The sequence below is a fragment of the Aquarana catesbeiana genome, linkage group LG01, assembly GCF_042186555.1.
Source record: "Aquarana catesbeiana isolate 2022-GZ linkage group LG01, ASM4218655v1, whole genome shotgun sequence".
Lineage (NCBI taxonomy): Eukaryota > Metazoa > Chordata > Amphibia > Anura > Ranidae > Aquarana > Aquarana catesbeiana.
This window is the reverse complement of record NC_133324.1, coordinates 82,244,035-82,265,637: the sequence shown is the minus strand read 5'-3', so window position 1 is coordinate 82,265,637 and position 21,603 is coordinate 82,244,035. Positions and strand designations below refer to the sequence as shown.

Genomic DNA, 21,603 nt, shown 5'->3' with positions numbered 1-21,603 from the left:
CACAGTTACTTTTTTCGTTCAGCCAGTGGGCTGAATTAAATAAAAAAAAAAAAAAAAAAAAACCCCACCAAACAACAACCTAAGATGAGATGGATATAGGAATCCCCCCACCACAACATTATATTCTGACACCACTGATCAGCAGCTGCAATTGCTGATCCAGGAAAATTTCCCTTTCATGGAAGTTAATCGAATGGAGACAGATAGAAATGTGGTCAATCCCTGCTGAATTAGCTGCATCTTGATCAGTGTATGGCCAGCTTGGGGACTAACTTTGGAAAAGGCTGACCGGTATGCTTTTTTTTTTTTTTTTTTTTTTTTTTTAAAAAAAAAAGGGGACCTGCCATGAAATTAGAATCTGCCTTTGCTGATGCCATACAGTTAATAGAAAGCAGATCTTTTTTCCTGCCAATTACACTACACTGGGGAACCTGTATTGGGACGGGTGCAGCCCGCTGCAAGCGAGTGTTTTACTCTTTCTGGAGTTGGGCTTTAGGAGTTCAAAGGTAAATACACAACAAATGTTCAATGATGTCATAGTTTACCATCTTGGACAGATTCCCATACTAGTCCCCTTTTGCAAATAAAATACAATCTCATTTTGTTGACTGGTATTCGGTTTCTTCCTGTTGTAAACAAATCCTGAGACCATTGCCATGAACGTGTTTTCTTTCTGTATCTTGGATAGTTATAGAACTGTACTGTGGAATTTAAAGGGCAGAACCACCTTTATCACAACTCCTCAGGCTCACCCCACACCCTCCGCCATGTTATATAGCAAAATTCTAATTGGAACCACACAAGAGGAATTTTCAGAAAGCAAAGTTTACACTGTCTAGAGTGCCCTGAGACGGAACAGAATTTTTTACTCTGCAAGGGTCTCTAAATCTGATACATGTCTGACTACAGGTGAAAAAAAATAATTTAGCAGCACAAATGCTGAGCAAAAAGGAGGAGAACACTGTGCCAGCCAGGCCAAGCAGCCTTAAAGAGGAGGTCCAGCCTCCTTCAGAAAAAATTAAAAGTCAGCATCTACAAATACTGTAGCTGCTGACTTTTAATATTAGGCTACTTACCTTGTCCAGGGAACCCGCGCTGTCTTCCCCCCCTGCTGATTTTTCCATCGGCTCTCAGGTGCTGCCGCCATTGCTTGTAAGGGAAACAGGCAGTGAAGCCCTGCGGCTTCACAGCCAGTTCCCTGCTGCGCTTTGTGAATGACCCAGCAGGTGGGGGGAGGGAGGAGGAGGGGCACCGAACTGTGGCAAGATCACCCAGAAGTGGGAACAGGTACCTGTCAAAAAAAAAAAAAAAAAGTGGCACTGAAGGGGGGGTGGTGGTGGTGGTGGAGTCAGATAAGTGGAGCTTGCACTTTTGAGTGGAACTCCGCTTTAACCTTTTATGAACAAAGATCATTAAAGCCTAGAGGCCCAGACCAAATTTAGCAGTGTCAGCAAGGCTATGAATAGTTTGTCTACATAAATACATTTTCATTTCTTTTACAGACATAAGGCTCATTTGATATACTGTTTTAAAAACTACCTGTTAGAAGGGTAAACAACTGAATAAAAATAGATTTCTCAACTATTCTTTTTTTATATTGTAACTGATAATTACCATGTTAAACAGAGGACTGTAAGCCTCCTTCAAGATCAAGTGGCCTCTGCAGGCCAAAGAAGTGTGAAGTGGCCATTTCAGGCTGGCCTCTGATCTGATGAGTGGATGCCAATAATTAGGAAAAACTCTTGTCTGTGAGCATTCCTACCTATCAAATTAAGTATATAAATCAACATTCTCTCAGCAATGGGACTCATGGTTAACCTACAGATTGTGGATGCCTAGGTAATTACTCAGCTTCTTGCAAATCTCAGGTATGCGGTTCCATTTCAAAATTTGCAAGATGGGGGGGGGGGGGGGGGGGTGTGAAGTACAGATTGCTGTGATAAAGGTGCATTTAACCTTTAAAAGGGGAACGAACATTGCGAAGGAATTATGGTTGTAACACACGACCTGAAAAATCTGCCCGTGTGACCAGAACACAATTGCACGTGTAGAAGGATCAGTATGGAAGAAATGAGTACAGTGTTTTGTTTAAGCAGAAGCTGACAGAGTTTAGCTGAAAGGTCACGAACAGCCGTAGCCCAAATTGACTGCTTCTAATGACATAGCAGGCATTCCCCTCAGTGGATGGTCATCAGTCCTTAAATAAATAGGGGACAACAGCTTGTGCATCTCCAGCAGAAACCCAGACTGTAGAGACTAGGAGAACCTGGAGACGGTTTGCTCCTATTATACAGCCTGACGGGTTGTAGTGATTAGCAAGTCCAGTTCAGTACCATCATAAGAGGTCATTTATTTTTCCGTTTGTCTTTTTTAGGCTTAGGAGCTGCTGCATTTGCTGGTGTGTTACCAGTGGCCAGTGCGTGTCCTGTAGACTTAAGGTGACTAAACAGTTTATTCCGCGTTGGAAATTCAGAAGTGCAGGTGTTGCATCGAAGGGGGGCAAAAGTCTAAAATGAGAGAAAAAAAAACGCAGGCACAGTTACTCGATATATGAAACAAGTGAACACTCAAGGTGGCTAGAATGTACATAATTCTATTATGGCCGATCATATTGGTGCTGTGAATTAAGAAAGCTTCATATCAATGTATGTATTGATTTTTTTTTTCTAACAGAAATAAGCAAGATAAAAATAGTCTGAAAGCAGCTTTATGCAGTCAGCTTGAAAGAAAAAGCACCTCTAAATATCTGCCATTATGCCGAACTAAAATAAATAACCGCATTTACATGAATGTGCACCTGGCATTTCTGATGCAGTGCAGACACTTCCAAATAAGAAATGTCATGGTTTTCAATGTTTGATAAGGTCATGCATTATTATCACATAAGAATGCTCTAGTAGTAAAGGTCAGATTACCTACTTTAAAAATGTCCCAAACATTCACTACAGGTGTATTTCCGTGGTGCATGTGTTTTAAATGACAGTGATTGATTCACTGTCAGTCAATGTCCCATTTACTGTTTTATAACTATGCCCCCTATGAGTATTTTTTATAGTTTCCTGTAAATGTAGTAACTTACTTGATTTTCTACTCACGCTGTCTTGTCTGTATATTAGCTATGTAAGTTGCATTCTGCATCCACCATGCTTAACCCTTTGGCGCCAGAGCCTCTTGACACTAAGGGTTTTCAGATGCTGGGGGTGGGGCGGGGTCTATGATCATGTGACCGCCATGATTGGCTGTCACGTTAGTCATACGATCGGAAAGCTTCTAATCTTTCTGTTAGCTGCTGGTAACTGTCAGGAGCGTGCAGGGCGAGTGCTCTCAGCTGTCTGTATTAAACTACTTCAAATAATTACCTGTTCTTCATTTTCCTGTATGACTGCCATTTTGGCAGCTTTCTTCATTTCCTTTGCTTTCTTTCCCTTGGGTTTTTGTGCTCTGTAATAAATCAGAAAACAGACCTGAGCTCATTCTATGGCCTAAATGTAGGATTATTCAGAGATAAACTATTGGGGCAACTTACGGTTTTTCTTCATTCATCTCAGGAGCCATCACGGTTTCTGTATCTTGGATGAGGTTCTCTTCGGGCTCTACGTTGTTTGGGACAGTGTTCAGGATAGTATCATCCTCTTTAGGTTGTATAGTTTCATTTTTTGCATTGCTCTCCCCATCATTTCCTATCAGCATGTTGTCCTCTGGCATCTGTGGCAAAAAAAAAAAAAAAAAAAATTCATTGAGAGCCGACAGTTCAACACAAGGGTATAAATCTTCCCATCGGACAGGTAATACCTCTTCGTTGGTCAGACAGGAACATGGCTAACTTAACTAAAGTGTATCTAAACCCAGAAACAGAAATTTAATATATTACAGCTTACTGGTCCGTAGCCTCCCTGACGGTTTTCCCGAGTGTGGCTCCGGGTTAAATTTCAGCACCATTAGCAGTAACCCCGAGCCACACTAGGGATTACATTGCAGGATACTGGTGCGGGTTACTTACCTTGTCCCCAGGATCCTGCGATGTCCACCCGCTGTGTCTGCGGGGTCTCTCCTCCTCCGAAGCCTCTCTGTGCCAGGCTCCGTTCCCTGCGAGCGTCGCGATGCACGGGGGCGGAGCCTGGCGGCAAATTAAACAAAGAAAAGTAAAAATCATAACACATACAGTACTGTAATCTTACAGATTACAGTACTGTATGAAATTATTTCCCATCCCTTTTGTCTCCAGTGCTTTGTCCAGTGCCTTGCATGCAGTTTTACATGATATACACTGTTCTTTCTGCCTGGAAACTTGAGATTGTCCATAACAACAAAAAAAGTGTCCCTTTACAGCAAAAGTGGCTTTAGACCAGCTAGAAAACAGCGATAGTAAATTAGAGCACTTGCAGAATTGAGCAATAGTGAATCGTGGGGAAATTTAATTTATTATTATTATATATATTTTTTAATTATTTATATTTATTATATTATAATTTATGTTTTTGTGTTTCAAACTTCATTATAACTGGGATATCTACTAGACTCTGGTTTGGACAGATTTAAGTGTGTTATTGTTAAGAATTACAGGCCTACAATATAAAACACCAAATTTCCATGCAAAATAATTGTACCGCTTTCAGCACCTAAAATCCGATATAATCATACCGCCAGGGAGGTTAAATGTGGCGGCTTTCTTCCCTTTATTTTTAAATTGGTGATCCTGCCAGGAACACACTTCCTGTCATAGGGCTATAAGTAGTAGTAAACTCTAAGTTTATTTTTACCTTCAGGTATGCTTATAATAAAGCTTACCTGTGGGTAAAAGGAATTGTAGGGAATAACAGCCGGTGACGTCACCGGCGCATGCATTCTGAAGGAACGGCAAACCCGTGCTGTTCCTTCAAAGCCCCGTGCCGTGGGAGTCCCTTCAGTGCCCAAGACCGGGTGAAGATGGAAGCCTCTGCAGTGTTGACAGCATGCCACTGGAGGGCTTTTTAGTTTCAAGGTAAGTGCATATCAGCTCATTATGCCTTTACCTTCAAGGAGTTTTGTTTTTTTCCTTTTAACGCTTTTACTACCGCTTTAATATTTACCGCACCTATGGAGGAACAGCCTTGTCCAGCTTGGATTGGAAACATGTAGGGAGCTGTAAACTCCTCTCCATCTCCATAGAGGAGAGGTGCTCTGTAGTTCCCACATGTGAACTGTGCAGGGCTGATAACACTCGAGAGTAAACAGGACGGCACTGGATTTCTGGCAGAATCAAGTTTTTTGTGGGTTTTTTTTTTGCAAACACTGAACAGACATAACATATCTCTTCCCATCTAACATGTATATATACATCCTCACTGGAAGCGATTAATAGCAGGAATATAGTCTCACTTTTACAGCGCTCTGAAGGTCATCCCCCTCCCGCCACTGCCCGCGGTGGTTCCTGGGCTCTCCCATTCCACTAGGAAAGCCAGGACTGCTGTAAGTATTTATGTTCTTGGCAGTCTGTACACGTCCTCTCATACAGATTGGTTAATGATACTGTGATACTACAGTGCCTTGAAAAAGTATTCACACCCCTTGAAATGTTCCACATTTTGTCATATTACAACCAAAAATGTAAATGTATTTTATTGGGATTTTATGTGATAGACCAACACAAAGTGGCACATAATTGTGAAGTGGAAGAAAAATGATAAATGGTTTTCAAACTGTTTTACAAATAAATGTGAAAAGTGTGGCGTGCATTTGTAATCAGCCCCCTAAGTCAATACTTTGTAGAACCACCTTTCACTACAAATTACAGCTGCAAGTCTTTTTGGGGGATGTCTCTACCAGTTTTGCACATCTAGAGTGAAATTTCTGCCCATTCTTTGCAAAATAGCTCAAGCTCTGTCAGATTGGATGGAGAGCGTCTGCGAACAGCAATTTTCAATCTTGGCACAGATTCTCAATTGGATTTAAGTTTGGACTTTGACTGGGCCATTCTAACACATGAATATGCTTTGATCTAAACCATTGGTGTCTCCAAAACTACACATTCCATGAGGCATTGTAAACTTTGACATTCAGACTTGACGGGAATTGTAGTTCCTGAACAACTGGAGGGCCATAGTTTGGAGACCCCTGAATTCTAAACCATTCCATTGTAGCTCTGGCTGTATATTTAGGGTCGTTGTGCTGCTGGAAAGTGAACCTCCGCCCCAGTCTCGAGTCTTTTGCAGACTCCAATAGGTTTTATTTTAAGATTGCCCTGTATTTGGCTCCATCCATCTTTCCATCGACTCTGACCAGCTTCCCCGTCTATGCTGAAGAAAAAGCATCCCCACAACATGATGCTGCCACCACCATGTTTCACGGCGGGGATGTTGTGTTCAGGGTGATGTGCAGTGCTAGTTTTCCGCCACACATAGCGTTTTGCTTTTAGGCCAAAAAGTTCCCTTTTAGTCTCATCTGACCAGAGCACCTTCTTCCAGATGTTTGCTGTGTCCACCTCATGACTTCTCACAAACTGAAAAAACGGGACTTCTTATGGCTTTATTTCAACAATGATTTTCTTCTTGCCACTTTTCCATAAAGGCCAGATTCGTGGAGTGCACGACTAATAGTTGTCCTGTGGACAGATTCTCCTACCTGAGCTGTGGATCTCTGCAGCTCCTCCAGAGTTACCATGAGGCTCTTGGCTGCTTCTCTGATTAACGCTCTCCTTGCCTGGCCTGTAAGTTTAGGTGGACGGCCATGTCTTGGTAGGTTTGCAGTTGTGCCATACTCTTTCCATTTTCGGATGATGGATTGAACAGTGTTCCGTGAGATGTTCAAAGCTTGGGATATTTTTTTTTTCTAACCTAACCCTGCTTTAAACTTCTCCATGACTTTATCCTTGACTTGTCTGGTGTGTTCCTTAGCCTTCATGATGCCGTTTGTGCACTAAGGTTATCTAACAAACCTCTGAGGGCTTCACAGAACAGCTGTATTTATACTGAGATTAAATTACACACAGGTGGACTCCATTTACTAATTAGGAGACTCCTGGAGGAAATTGGTTCCACAAGATTTTAGTTAGAGGTATCAGAGTAAGCCCAGGTTTACACTGATGCAGGTTAGAAATCGTGCGAGTCGGAAATGCAGTCCAACTTCGGGGGCAATGTGACAGACATCTGTGCGGGTTCATGCACAGATGTCTATTCAAATTGCACCCGAAGTCGACAAAAGTAGCACAGGAACTACTTTTGGGGACTCGGTGCGGCTCCGCAAAATTGGTGGTTCACCAATTCTGACGGTGTTATTGCCGGCAATAGATGCAGATTTGGCATGTGATTTGACGCGTCAAATCACATGCCAAATCGGCCCAATGTGAACATGGGCTAAAGGGGGCTGAATACAAATGCATGCCACACTTTTCAGATATTTATTTGCTCTTATTTTCCTTCAACTTCACAATATGGGCCACTTTGTGTTGGTCTATCACATAAAATACATTTATGTTTTTGATTGCAACATGAAAAAATGTGGAACGTTTCAAGGGGTATGAAAACTCTTTCAAGGCACTGTATATGTATTTGGCCAACCTTGGCAATAGGCCCATTTTAGTGGTCAGAGCAGCAGCTGAGAAACTCCAGCCAAAAAATACAGTTCTAGTGCCTGTTACATAACGTAACGAGAACAATAATAAAAAAAAAAATTTAAAAACACGTTCTACTTATCTGCTCTGTCCAACCCTGATCCTCCTCTTCTTGGGTCCCCCACCGGCGCACCAGACTCCCCCCCCCCCCCGCTGAGTGCCCCCCATAGGTGCTCGTTATGGAGGCATTTGTGTGTGCTCGCTCCTGAGCCTCCTCTGTGTGTCCTTCGACACACCTAAGAAATCTGGGCTACAACTGAATAAGTGGACCTTCCGTTTTATTGAAAAAAAAAAAATTATTGTTGAGCATTTCGTAAAAGGATACAGAGAATAGAAAAGTGGGGAGTAAAAGTAAATGGGTTGTAACATAAAATGGGTTGTTTAACATAAAATAACGTATGGCAGTAAGTGACATACAGCTTATGGTGGTATATATTCAGAAGTTACAATCTTACGTAAATTAAGTAGGTATAGTGTTAGATCTACTGGTACTGTTAATACTTTACATTCACCTCATATGTCAATTAAGTCATAGCCTATATGGCCATATAGACCAGGATTTGTCAAACTTCGCACAATTTGAGGAGTTTAATGCTATAAGACGTTGAAAGGTGCAGTTCCTGTTGACAGCTTTAATTATATCTGTCATATTCAAGGCTGTCGCGGATTTCCAGTTGCAAAGAATCATTGACCTCGTCTCTAGTAGTATGTGTGTCACTACTGGTCTGAAGTCGGTATGGAAGTTGTCTATGTTTAAGTGTAATATTGCCAATGCGGGGTCTGGAGGTGTGAGCATTCCTGTAATAGAGGATATTAGTCGGAATATTTGATTCCATGTGCTTTTAACAGTGGGGCAATACCATAACATGTGAAGTAAAGATCCCGTGTGGCCGCAAGCCCTCCAACATAGCGGTGAAGTGCCAGGAAAATAGGTCGCCAACCTGTATGGTGTGTAGTGCCATCTGTTAGCTAGCTTAATCGCTAACTCCCAATGCTTAATGCAGTGACAGGATTTGTGTATTTCAGTGAATGCCTGTTGCCATTGGTCTGGTGAGAATATTTTTCCCAGTTCAACCTCCCATTTTTTCATTGCAGTGGTTTTAAGGAACGTGTTTTTATCCCTTAGTTTATGGTAGAAGAAGGATATACCTTTAGTGTTGCTATTAGCGGTCAAGTAAAAGTTCCATTTCTCTTTCGGTATGGAAATGGACGGTCTAGAGAAGGATTTAAGAAAGTGTGTGATTCTCATGTGTAAGAATTTCCCGTTATTGGTGAGGTTATATTGGGACATGACCTGTTCAGTTGATTTAAATTGTGAACCGTTATAGAGGTCCAGAATGTTATTTACCCCTTTACTTGTCAAGTAGTTAACCTTCAGTGAAGGAATCTTTGTTTCTAGTAAAGTCATTGGCATTGTGTATGATATTTCTTGATTGACCTTATGTTTTTGTTCTAGAGACCTTCCGTTTTTTTTAGTCCTTTATTTTTTTTGATGAAAAATTACATACATTATTCACATCAATCATTCATATTATTTAATAATACAAAAACATATAAAATGTGTAATTTATACAAGCCCATTCTTTTGTTTCTACCCTCATTCCGTACAAAGTTGTATTTCTGCTACAAATTCATAACTCCCTTTTTTTTTTTTTTTTTTTTTTTTTAATTTCTTTCCTCCCTTCCTCCCCTCCCCTCCCTATACCCCCCTCTACCCGCTGCAGGAGTGCCTCATTCCCCAAACCCAGGTCGATACGGGAGAAGCCATCATGTGTTGCAGAGTAACATGAGTAGCATCTATCCTTTTCATGTCTCTCTCTCCATACATCACGGAGTCCTATTTCCGTAAGCAGGGCAGCAAAAGCCGCCTTGCCAACGGTCTGTCTCATACTTCTAGGTGTCAAAGACATTCTATCTTGGGAATTATCTAAGATATTGTTATAATCTCCCAGTGCTAGTACCAGGACATCCAGGTGTAAGGCCATAAATTGTGATAGACACCCAAGTGGAACTGATGAGAATGGTGGGGGTATATAGATAGATAGATATAGATAGATGCGATTATGCATATTAATCCATTAATTTTACATAGCAAAAAAAAAAAAATTTTCCCTCCTTATCCACCCTCTGTTCTATGCACTCAAAGGAGACATCCGAGGAGACCACTATACTAACACCCCTTGAATATGAGGTGTGCATGGAATGGAACTGTGTCGGGTATCTCCTTGAACGCAATAAATGAACAGAGTCTAAACACAAATACGTTTCTTGTAAACAGATTATCTGAGGTTTCATTTTATCGAAGTATCTAAACATTGCACTTCTCTTATCTCTGTCCCTCAGCCCTCTCACATTCTATGTCATTAAAAGTAAGACTTTTTTTTCCCCTTCTCCTTACTCATATAGGGAATCATACCAGTTCAAGTAATTATAAAACCAAAAACAACATAGACAAAGTCAAAATACAATTATCCTTCTGAGTTTTACCTACCCCTTGGGCCCCCTCAGTGTATGATACATATCTATGAACCTTCCTCTTAATCCCCCCACCTTCAGTGGTGAAGCATAAAAGACATTTGTGGCTAAACTTATATTTGTGATATTTTCCACTATTCGTTTGTGTTATACCTCTCCCACCCACCCCTCCCCTCTCCTCCCCCTTTCCCACCCCCTACCCTCCTGCCTCACCCACCCCCTCTCCCTCCCGCCCCCTACCCTCCCTCCCTGCCCATCTGGGCCTACCCTAGGGGCTATATTCCTGACCTCCCACTTACACTCATTGCCGTGCCATACATTTCAATACCCCCTTTCCCCAGGGATCCCTATCTCCCCCCCTCCCCCCCTCTCTGACCTTATTAGTGCTATTCATGTGTTTTAATTTTTGTGCTCATAAGCAAAATAATTTGTCGTGTCGGCTCAATGTATTTTAATAAGTGTATATCTAACCTTTACTATTTTATATTCTATTCCTACTTCACTCCCTAGTTCGTATTTTACTTATTGTGAATTGTTATTTACTTATTTCTTGTTTCTTAGTATATTGCTTATTATTTCTGTTTTCCCTTTCCCTTCCCTCCTCCCCAGTACCTCAAATGTAAAAAAAAAAAAAAAACCCAAGATCTAATTAGTCTCTAGTCTCTCTTCTCCTATATTCCGTGCTGTTCTCTCATTGTTCTCCAACCATTCTTCCACACTTCGAGGGGAATCAAAAAAGAGTGTCCCATTCCTTGTAGTTATTCTCATACGGGCGGGGTACAATAATGCATAGTCCATCCTTTTTTGCTGTAACATACGTTTAATCGGCATATATGCCGCTCTGAGTTTTTGCAGGTCCGGAGAAAAGTCCTGATATAGTGAAATTCTTACCCCCCTATGGAGGATCTCTCCCATTTCTCTCGCCTTCCAGAGCAAAGATACTTTGTCTCTGAAATTAATCATTTTCATGATTATGGGTCTTGGGTACTCCTTACCCTGACGGGGTTTAAGGGGAACTCGATGGGCACGCTCAATGCCAAAGAAAGGAGAGAAGGATGTAGTCCCAAATGTCTCCTTAACCCATCCCTCCAGAAATTCTATAGGGTCAGATCCCTCGCTCCGTTCGGGCATGCCTATTACTCTTATATTGTTTCTCCAGTTTCTATTTTCTAATTCATCTATTTTAGCTGACTGATTTTTTATGTATTTCTTCATATCAGTTATATCTTGTCTAAGCGGGAGTAGCACATTTTATACAATAGCGCTTAATCTCTCCTCTAGGGCTGTTCTTCCCTCCGTTTCTTTCAGTCTGCCTCCCAACACTGCAAGTTCCTCCTTTATGCTTTTCAGCTGAATATCCAAACCAGAGATTGATTCTTTACATGCAGTTATCGCGTACAGGAGGTCCCTCATTGTTGGTTCTTCCACTCCTCCACTTTGGTCTCCCTCCATATCTGCCTCGGTTATATTAGGTAGCTTTTTCATTTCTGTGTCACCACTTATAATATCGACTTTTCCCACCCCTTGACCTTTTGTGGGTGGCACTGCGATTGGGCTTGCTACAGCAGATATTAACCCGCTGCTTTGGTTTTTCCTAACCACCGAGGTACCTGTTTGAATTGATTGTTGGGATTTTACTGGTGATAGGGAGGTCCTAGCAAAACGCTCTAACTTGGTTTGTTTGATTTTTTGCAGAGCGTGTAACCTGACCTACTTGCTGTGGTTGATTTTGTAACTGGTGCTGATTTAATTTTTCCTCTGCTGCCCGCTTCCCAGCCATACTGTTATATCAGGGGGACAAAAAAAGTGGGAGGAGGGAAAAAAGAAAAAAAAAAAAAATATTTCTCATCTTTCCTTTTGTTGGTTTGGAATATAATAAATGCTGTCCCAGCATGCTGGTTTTGCTTGAGAATAGTACCAAAAGGGTAACCCTCCGCACACCTCTGATACCACAACATCAGCCCAATAGCACATGGGGCAGTGAGCAGACACACAGACAACACAGTTCCACTTACAGCTGATATTATAGTAAGCAGCTTACATCCACCATTCCACTGGTTCTATTTATGTTGTAAAAAAAAAAAAAAGCCTTCACACACCAGCTCCCTGTCCGTCTCCCACCTCGGACTGGGGCTGCTATTTTCTTTATTTCAGGTACTGTCTCTTTACCACCAATAGATACTGAGGCAACAAGTTCTATTTAACCAGAATTTCACATTGCAAGCTCAGTTAAGTTTCTTCAAATCAAGAACCAGGAATAAAAGTCATTTATAGCAAATATGGTATATGAGGGAAAAAAAAAAAGGGGGAAGTTTTCACCTATGTCTGGCGTCTTCTTAGTCACTCTCCAGTTTCACAGCGTTACCTTGCTAGTTTTATTGGCCGCGTGTTACTTCGTTCACTGCTTCTGCTGCTACTAAGTTCAGCCTGCTCATTGGCTACTGACAGCCAAGGGGGGCCTCTCACGCCGCCCCTATGACTCCGTCCTCTAGGCTCTCTCACCGCCACACACGCTGACACCACCACTGCTGAAGCCGCTACTAAAGCGGGTCTCCTCGTTTGGCCACTGGCCAACTGGAAGGGTCTCTCACACCCCCCCCTCTGCTCCGTCCTCCAAGCCTGCGCCGGGATCAGGTATGCTCAGTGGCTCTGCAGTACAGTTTAACCGGATTCCGCTGCTTACTCCTACCGCCGACAAACCGGCAATCCTCTCAGCCTGTAACTTAGCTGGTCAGAGCGGAGGGAGAGGAGATCTCACACACCCTCTCACTCCCGCATCCGGTCACGCCCCCGGACCTTCCATTTTAGTGAAAGGTCTACTTTAAGGAGGCGGGTCATAAACATATCTGACCCAAACATTCGCCAAACAAAAAACTTCACCAGCGATCTCCAGGATCAGACATTGCCTGCTGCTCTATTTACTTTATTTTGTAATCACTGCAATTTCACGCACTTTACATTTGATGAAAAATTACACGTGGTACTTAAGCACTCACCTTACAGCCTTTCTGTTTTTTCTTTTTTTGCTTTTTGTTTGCTCTAAAGAAAGAAGACAAAAACATCTCAAAATGAAAACCACCATTTGAAGAAAAACTATGGTGAGAAGAATACGTGGACTATGGATACAATGCCTTCCCATATGCACCTATCTCCCGTTGCCAGTTTTAAATGAATCAGAGCGCCTTGCATTGTTGCTGTTTGGATTGGATGCAGACACACAATAGAAGTCCTCAGCTGTCTTGTAAAGGTGATGTCCAGGCTTCTGGTGTGTTTTTGTATTTTTATGGAAGATGGGGCTGTCTGCAGGTGAGCCTGCCCTCAGATTTATAAATTCTTAAAAGTGCCCCATAGTTGGGAACTCCAATAGTTTTGAGTTAGGGAACACACTCTATAGAGATGCCTTGGTGCGCTAGTAAGGCTTCAACATGTATTTGCAAACATATTCAATTAAAACCTCAGGTTTTTAACCTGGGTAACCAAGTTGTTTAATTTTTCTGGCTAGCTTGAAATTGTCCTTTTAAGCCCCTTTGTACTGTGCTACTAGACAAAGTACGTACTGATGTTTTTGGATCAACAGCCAGGCAACTAGCATTTTCAACAGGAGAATTAAAAAAATGGCAGCTTATGTATGCACTTAGTGCAGGTTTCATTGGGTAATAGGCACAAATTGATCACTAAATTAACATCATGGCTTACTTTGGTTTTGGCGTCTCCTCGGGTTCCTGGTCTTCAGACAGCACTGCCCCTTCTCCATCCAGGACATTGTTGTCTTCCCCGACAGCAGCACTGTACTCCACCTCTTCAGCCTGCAGCTGCTGCCGCAGGAGAGCCACCATCTCCCGATGCTTTTTGGACTTCTCATGATTCTTCATTCTGAATTACAACAGGATAATCAAACTATAAGCTGTATAGCCCACAGCACACATATAGGAGGATAGAATATACAGACCACAGCACACATAGGTAGGGTGGGAATACAGATCACACTACAGAAGACGGCTAATAGAAAAAGATAAACTGGTGACAAGGATAAAATACTGCAATAGAGAAAGATTGCCTGAGGTTTGATCAGCTGCTTTACTACCCAGTACACAGAAACCGGAAGTGAATAAATCTGTGCTGCTTCCAGTTTCATACACTAAAGAGACAATGGGGGAAATGCAAGTTCCTCCATTCTCTCTATGGTCAGCTGATGTGATCGCCAGCAATAGCCCCAGTCTCCCCAGTGGTACAAGAGAGCCCAGAAACGATAGCACGTGGCGGCTGCCTAAGGAATGGTATCTGCATGATGGCTGAAGCTGCAGTCACCCTGCAGATATCACCACTTCCCAAGGACGCATATAGGCATAAGTCATTAAGGGAGCATTTAAATAATTTGTTTGGACCAGCTTGGACCAAATGAATTATCTGTATGCCAGAACAGACCAGCTGGCGCTTCGGATGATGTAATATACTGTAGTAGTTTGTGCTATGTACAGTATGCAGTGCTGTATTCTGGCAGCAATGCAAAACACTTCCCTTTAATGCTGGATCTAATAAGAGGCAGTCTTCGTGCATCTCCGCCATTCAAGAGAAGTCTTGAATTTTTGGAATGAAAAAAAAAGTCTTCCTTTGATTTGTGGAGGTGGAGAGGTGGGTGGATGATGTCACAACCTTACTTGTTCCTCGGGCTGTTTTATGAATGAGGCCGATTGCATTTTGAGGGATTCAGGTTGCATGCTGTGGATAATGGTTAGACTCACGCTTTATCAGTCTTAAGGTTCTTGTCACAAGCGGGGCAGTAGAGGTCATCGTAAAATTCCTCCTCTTCATCGTCGCTGGCTTTGCCTAATGATTCAGAATACACAATTCCTGTGACACTGATTTATTTCATATGAATGAATCTAATTCAAGTAGGGCTGACCATACACAACACAATGGGATTCTACATTTAATAAGCAATGTAATGTAATGTAATAAGAGGACCGATCTAAAAACAATCTATTCAATTGGTATCCAATCATCCGGGTCCTAAAGCTCCCCACAAATTACAATCTGAATGAACATTCTCCTTTACATCTACCAACTATATAATGTAAGGACTTGCCTCAGTTGATTGGATAGATTAGGTAGGTCCCCATATTACACACAGTATCTCACAAAAGTGAGTACACCCCTCACATTTTTGTAAATATTTTATTCTATCTTTTTACGTGACAACACTGAAGAAATGACACTTTGCTACAATGTAAAGTAGTGAGTGTACAGCTTGCATAACAGTGCAAATTTGCTGTCCCCTCAAAATAACTCAACACAGCCATTAATGTCTAAACCGCTGGCAACAAAAGTCAGTACAACCCTAAGTGAAAATGTCCAAATTGGGCCCAATTAGCCATTTTTCCTCCCCGATGTCAGGTGACTCGTTAGTGTTACAAGATCTCAGGTGTGAATGGGGAGCATGCGTGTTAAATTTGGTGTTATAGCTCTCACTCTCTCATACTGGTCACTGGAAGTTCAACGTGGCACCTCATGGCAAAGAACTCTCTGAGGATCTGAAAAAAAGAATTGTTGCTCTACATAAAGATGGCCTAGCCTATATGAAGATTGCCAAGACCCTGAAACTGAGCTGCAGCACGGTGGCCAAGACCATACAGCGGTTTAACAGGACAGGTCCACTCAGAACAGACCTCGCCATGGTCGACCAAAGAAGTTGAGTGCATGTGCTCAGCGTCATATCCAGAGGTTGTCTTTGGGAAATAAGACGTATGAGTGCTGCCAGCATTGCTGCAGGGGTTAAGGGGGGGGGTGTCAGCCTGTCAATGCTCAGACCATACGCCGCACAATGCATCAAATTGGTCTGCATGGCTGTCATCCCAGAAGGAAGCCTCTTCTAAAGATGATGCACAAGAAAGCCCACAAACAGTTTGCTGAAGACAAGCAGACTAAGGACATGGATTACTGGAACCATGTCATGTGGTCTGATGAGACCAAGATAAACTTATTTGGTTCAGATGGTGTCAAGCATGTGTGGTGGCAACCAGGTGAGGAGTACAAAGACAAGTGTGTGTTGCCTACAGTCAAGCATGGTGGTGGGAATGTCATGGTCTGGGGCTGCATGAGTGCTGCCGGAACTGGGGAGCTACAGTTCATTGAGGGAACCATGAATGCCAACATGTACTGTGACATACTGAAGCAGAGCAGGATCTCCTCCCTTCAGAGACTGGGCCGTAGGGCAGTATTCCAACATGATTACGACCCCTAACACACCTCCAAGAATACCACTGCCTTGCTAAAGAAGATTAGGGTAAAGGTGATGGACTGGCCAAAGCATGACTTCAGACCTAAACCCTATTGAGCATCTGTGGGGCATCCTCAAATGGAAGGTGGAGGAGCACAAGGTCTCTAACATCCACCAGCTCCGTGATGTCGTCATGGAAGAGGAGTCCAGTGGAAACCTGTAAAGTTCTGATGAACGCCATACCAAAGAGGGTTAAATGGGTTATAAACCTTCGTGTTTTTTCACCTTAATGCATCTTATGCATTGAGATGAAAAAACACCTGGCAGTGACCGCCCCCCCCCCCCCCCAGTTTTACTTACCTGAGCCCTGAAACTTGACCCGGCAGGGACACGCTGTCTCTGCCCGGGGTTCTCGACTCTTGATTGGATAGATTGATAGCAGCACAGCCATTGGCTCCTGCTGCTGTCAATAAAATCCAATGATGTGGGCGCTGGGGGGCGGGGCTGAGTCATACATTCGGAGGCTATGGCTGCCGAATGTTGGACTCGGTAGCGTGCCCGTAAGGTAGCCCCCTCGGGAGAGTGCCTCTCCAAGGGGGTTATCTGATGTGGGGAGGAGCCGCCGGGGGACCCCAGAAGACGAGGTTTGGGGCCACGGACCCTTACAATCACTTTAAGGCCGTGCTGGAAAATAATGGTGGCTACACAAAATATTGACACTTTGGGCCAAATTTGGACATTTTCACTTAGAGGTGTACTCACTTTTGTTGCCAGCGGTTTAGACATTAATGGCTGTGTTATTTTGAGGGGACAGCAAATTTACATTATAGCAAAGTCATTTCCTCAATGCTGTCACATAAAAAGATAGACTAAAATATTTACAAAAATGTGAGGGGTGTACTCACTTTTGCGAGATACTGTACACTATATTACCAAAAGTATTGGAACGCCTGCCTTTACACGCACATGAACTTTAATGGCATCCAAGTCTTATGCCCTGTACACACGGTCGGACATTGATCGGACATTCCGACAACAAAATCCATGGATTTTTTCCGATGGATGTTGGCTCAAACTTGTCTTGCATACACACGGTCACACAAAGTTGTTTGGAAAATCCGATCGTTCTGAACACAGTGACGTAAAACACGTACATCGGGACTATAAACGGGGCAGTAGCCAATAACTTTCGTCTCTTAATTTATTCTGAGCATGCGTGGCACTTTGTGCGTCGGATTTGTGTACACACGATCGGAAATTCCGACAACGGATTTTGTTGTCGGAAAATTTTATAGCCTGCTCTCAAACTTTGTGTGTCGGAAATTCCTATGGAAAACGTGTGATGGAGCCTACACACAGTCAGAATTTCCAACAACAAGGTCCTATCACACATTTTCCATCGGAAAATCCTATCGTGTGTACAGGGCATAAGTCCGTAGGGTTCAGTATGAAGTTGGCCCACCCTTTGCAGCTATAACAGCTTCAACTCTTCTGGGAAGGCTGTCCACAAGGTTTAGGAGTGTGTCTATGGGAATGTTTGACCATTCTTCCAGAAGCACATTTGTGAGGTCAGGCACCGATGTTGGACGAGAAGGCTTGGTTCGCAGTCTCCGCTCTCATTCATCCCAAAGGTGTTCTATCGGGTTGAGTTAAGGACTCTGTGCAGGCCAGTCAAGTTCCTCCACCCCAAACTCACTCATCCATGTCTTTATGGACCTTGCTTTGTGCACAGTCATGTTGGAACAGAAAGGGGCCATCCCCAAACAAGTTGGGAGCATGAAATTGTCCAAAATGTCTTGGTATGTTGACTTCTTAAGAGTTCCCTTCACTGGAACCAAGGGGCCAAGCCCAACCCCTGAAAAACAACTCCACGCCATAATCCCCCCTCCACCAAATGATTTGGACCAGCGCACAAAGCAAGGTCCATAAAGACATGGATGAGTGAGTTTGGGGTGGAGGAACTTGACTGGTCTGCACAGTCCTGACCTCAACCTGATAGAACACCTTTGGGATGAATTAGAGCAGAGACTGTGAACCAGACCTTCTTGTCCATATCAGTGCCTGACCTCACAAATGCATTTCTGGAAGAATGGTCAAACATTCCTATAGACACACTCCTAAACCTTGTGGTCAGCCTTCCCAGAAGAGTTGAAGCTGCAAAGGGTGGGCCAACTCAATATTGAACCCTACGGACTAAGGCTGGGATGCCATTAAAGTTCATGTGCGTGTAAAGGCAGTACTTTTGGCAATATAGTGCAGTTTTGGTAAATCTAAAGACATTTCTACAGTCAGATTGTATGGTGATCCTTATATTACATAGTTGTTGGTAGATCTACAGCCACACAGGTTTGGGTAGAGTACAGAACGGTTAAAACCTCTGCCAGTTCATTTTTTGCTGTGCACCATTGGCGGCATTTACCTTCACTTCCTGTCTCAAAGACACAACAGGAAGTTAGAGGAAATCTCCCAAAATGCGGGACATTCTCCGCTTAGACAACTGTACCTGGAACAGCTATCCCCATTACTTCTTGTTAGAGGGACAAAGCTAACATTTTGGGATTTTGCTTCACTTTCGCTCTGTGACAACGATCACCTTTACGATTAGAGTAGCGAATATGCCCAATGGGCAAAGCAATAAACACATGATTAGAGGGTCCCACCCTTCTTTACGGTATCCACAACTCATAGAAAAAGGTTTTGTCTAGAGATACACTAACTTGTGAAGCCAAATGTGACACAGGCAAAAAAAGAGAAAAAAAACACTGCAAAGCTTTACTACTCTTAATGTAATAAAGCCCTTTCTAAACCTTTGTATAGTATATTATACAGTATATATAGTATATAATATTTCAGCATATAAATAAAGCTAATAACAAAGATATAGACATGGTTCATACTGATGCGGTGCGGGCCATCCAAAATGAATGGGCTCAAATCGCACTGCACAGCATTGCATGTGATTTGCACAGGAATGCGATGCGCATACGGTTCCCAGTGTGAACCTAGGCATAGTGTTGCAACCTCTATATTCCATGTAGACTGTAGCAAACACCACCTGTGCCAAGACCACAGCCAGCCACAGTCAATCCAACATCCACAACTCAATCAGTCGTATTACTAAGGCCCGAAAGAGTGGAAACACATCAGCATTAGTTTGTGTGTTGGATCCTTTGGTATCCCTATACAAGTATAAAATAGTATAAAAATAGGATTTTTTTTTTTATAACAGCTTACCTGTAAAATCCTTTTCTTTCGATGGACATCACGGGACACAGAGCCACAGTAATTACTGAAGGGTTATATGGGTATCACTAGGTATTGGACACTGGTCACACCCTAATCAGGAAGTTCAACCTCCTATATAATCCCTCCCCTTCCAGGGATACCTCAGTTTTGTAGCAAAGCAATATAAGTGTATTAGAAGAGGGGCGGGACCTCTGTGTCCCGTGATGTCCATCGAAAGAAAAGGATTTTACAGGTAAGCCGTTATAAAAAAATCCTATTTTCTTTCTCGGACATCACGGGACACAGAGATACAGTAATTACTGATGGGATGTCCCAAAGCAATGCCAACTGAGGGGGGGGGGGAAATCACAACCCAGTAGGGTGCTATCAGACCTGAGGACCCTGTACCGCTGCCTGCAGCACACTACGCCCAAAGGCGATATCCTCATGCCTTCTCACATCCACCTGATAGAATCTGGTGAATGTATGGACTGAAGACCAGGTTGCGGCCTTGCAGAATTGAGCCATAGAGGCCCGGTGATGCACTGCCCAAGAAGCACCAATAGCCCTTGTGGAATGTGCCTTGATCTGAAACGGAGGAACTTTCCGCTTCAAACCGTAAGCTTGAATAATCAATTGTTGAATCCATTTAGAAATGGTAGCTTTTGACGCTGCCTGTCCTCTATTGGGACCCTCTGGCAGCACGAACAAGACATCTGTCTTGCGAATATGAGCAGTTGCTTCCAGATAGGTCTTGACTGCTCTTACCACATCCAAAGAATGTAGTGACCTTTCTTCCGAAGAACAGGGATCTGGAAAAAAGGAAGGCAGAACAATGTCTTGGTTTAGATGAAAATCTGAAACCACCTTCGGTAAAAAACTAGGATGAGGGCGTAGTACCACTCTATCTTTGTGTATAATTAAGTAAGGCTCTTTACAGGAAAGAGATGCTATTTCTGATACTCTTCTAGCGGAAGAGATGGCTACCAGAAAAATTAGTTTCCTCGTCAGCAAAACCAAAGTGATCTGACGTATTGGTTCAAAAGGCTGTTTCTGTAACACCGATAGAACCAAGTTCAAGTCCCAGGGGTTTAGGGGCGCCCTAACCGGAGGATTAAGACACATCACCCCCTGCATAAAGTTTCAGACTAAAGAATGCGAAGCAAGCGGCCGTTGAAAAAATACTGATAAGGCCGAGACCTGGCCCTTGATGGTACTCAAGGCCAGCTTCATCTCTAAACCTAATTGTAGAAAATCAAGAAATCTACCTATGACATATTTCCTGGGATGCCAACCCCTGGATTCACACCAGGATACATAAGCCTTCCAGACTCTTATGATAAATCATTCTGGAAGCTGGCTTCCTTGCATTGATCAAGGTAGATATGACAGGACCTGAAAGCCCACGACTCTTCAGAACGTGGGTCTCAATAGCCAACCCGTCAAATCTAGCATTTGTAAGGCAGGATGGAACACTGGACCCTGAGATAACAGGTCTAGGTGTACCGGTAGGGTCCACCGGGAACCCACCGTCATTCTTGCTATTTCTGCTTAACAAGTCTTTCTGGGCCAAACGGGGGCCACCAGAAGTACCGACTTCCTTTCCTGCCTGATCCTGCAAAGGAGCCGTGGCAGTAACAGAATAGGAAGGCATGCATAAATCAGTGAGAACTGATACCACGGAATCACCAACGCATCCGTCCCGCCTGCAAGAGGATCCCAGGCAACCGGTAGAAAGGATTTCCCCTTCTGCAGGTTTTTGGGTATGAGTCACCAATTGAGGCTTTGACGCACCGCATGCGACAGGTGCATTGGAAAGTCTAATGCCTGAACCTTCTTGTTCCAGGCCGACAGAATACTGTGTTGCAACAGTCCTGACTGGAACTGAGCATAGGGAACTGCTTCGAATGAAGACACCCTCTTCCCCAGCAGCCTCATACAAAGGTGGACAGAAGGATCCTTCTTGGTCCTGACTGTCAGGATCAGCTCCCTTAGAGCAGTGATCTTTGCCTGCCGACACTTCTGCTGAGCAGGAAAAATGGGCACAGGTAGGCCTGCATCTCTGATGCCTATTGATGTAAAAAATTCTCCTCCCTGC

At 43.2% G+C, this 21,603-nt stretch overlaps 1 protein-coding gene across 1 annotated transcript in view; it reads right to left on the bottom strand.

Annotated features, from left to right (window-relative positions):
* Positions 1–2,071: 2,071 nt before the first annotated feature.
* The window catches only part of DNAJC21 (DnaJ heat shock protein family (Hsp40) member C21), a 36,917-nt gene continuing 17,385 nt past the window's right edge, over positions 2,072–21,603 (bottom strand). The window contains exons 7-12 of the mRNA XM_073620978.1: positions 14,806–14,890; positions 13,760–13,936; positions 13,060–13,102; positions 3,527–3,705; positions 3,360–3,441; positions 2,072–2,507 (exon numbers count right to left, since the gene is read on the bottom strand). Coding sequence (XP_073477079.1) covers positions 2,346–2,507; positions 3,360–3,441; positions 3,527–3,705; positions 13,060–13,102; positions 13,760–13,936; positions 14,806–14,890 — 728 coding nt within the window. The 3' untranslated portion in view covers positions 2,072–2,345. The remainder of the gene's footprint in view (positions 2,508–3,359; positions 3,442–3,526; positions 3,706–13,059; positions 13,103–13,759; positions 13,937–14,805; positions 14,891–21,603) is intronic.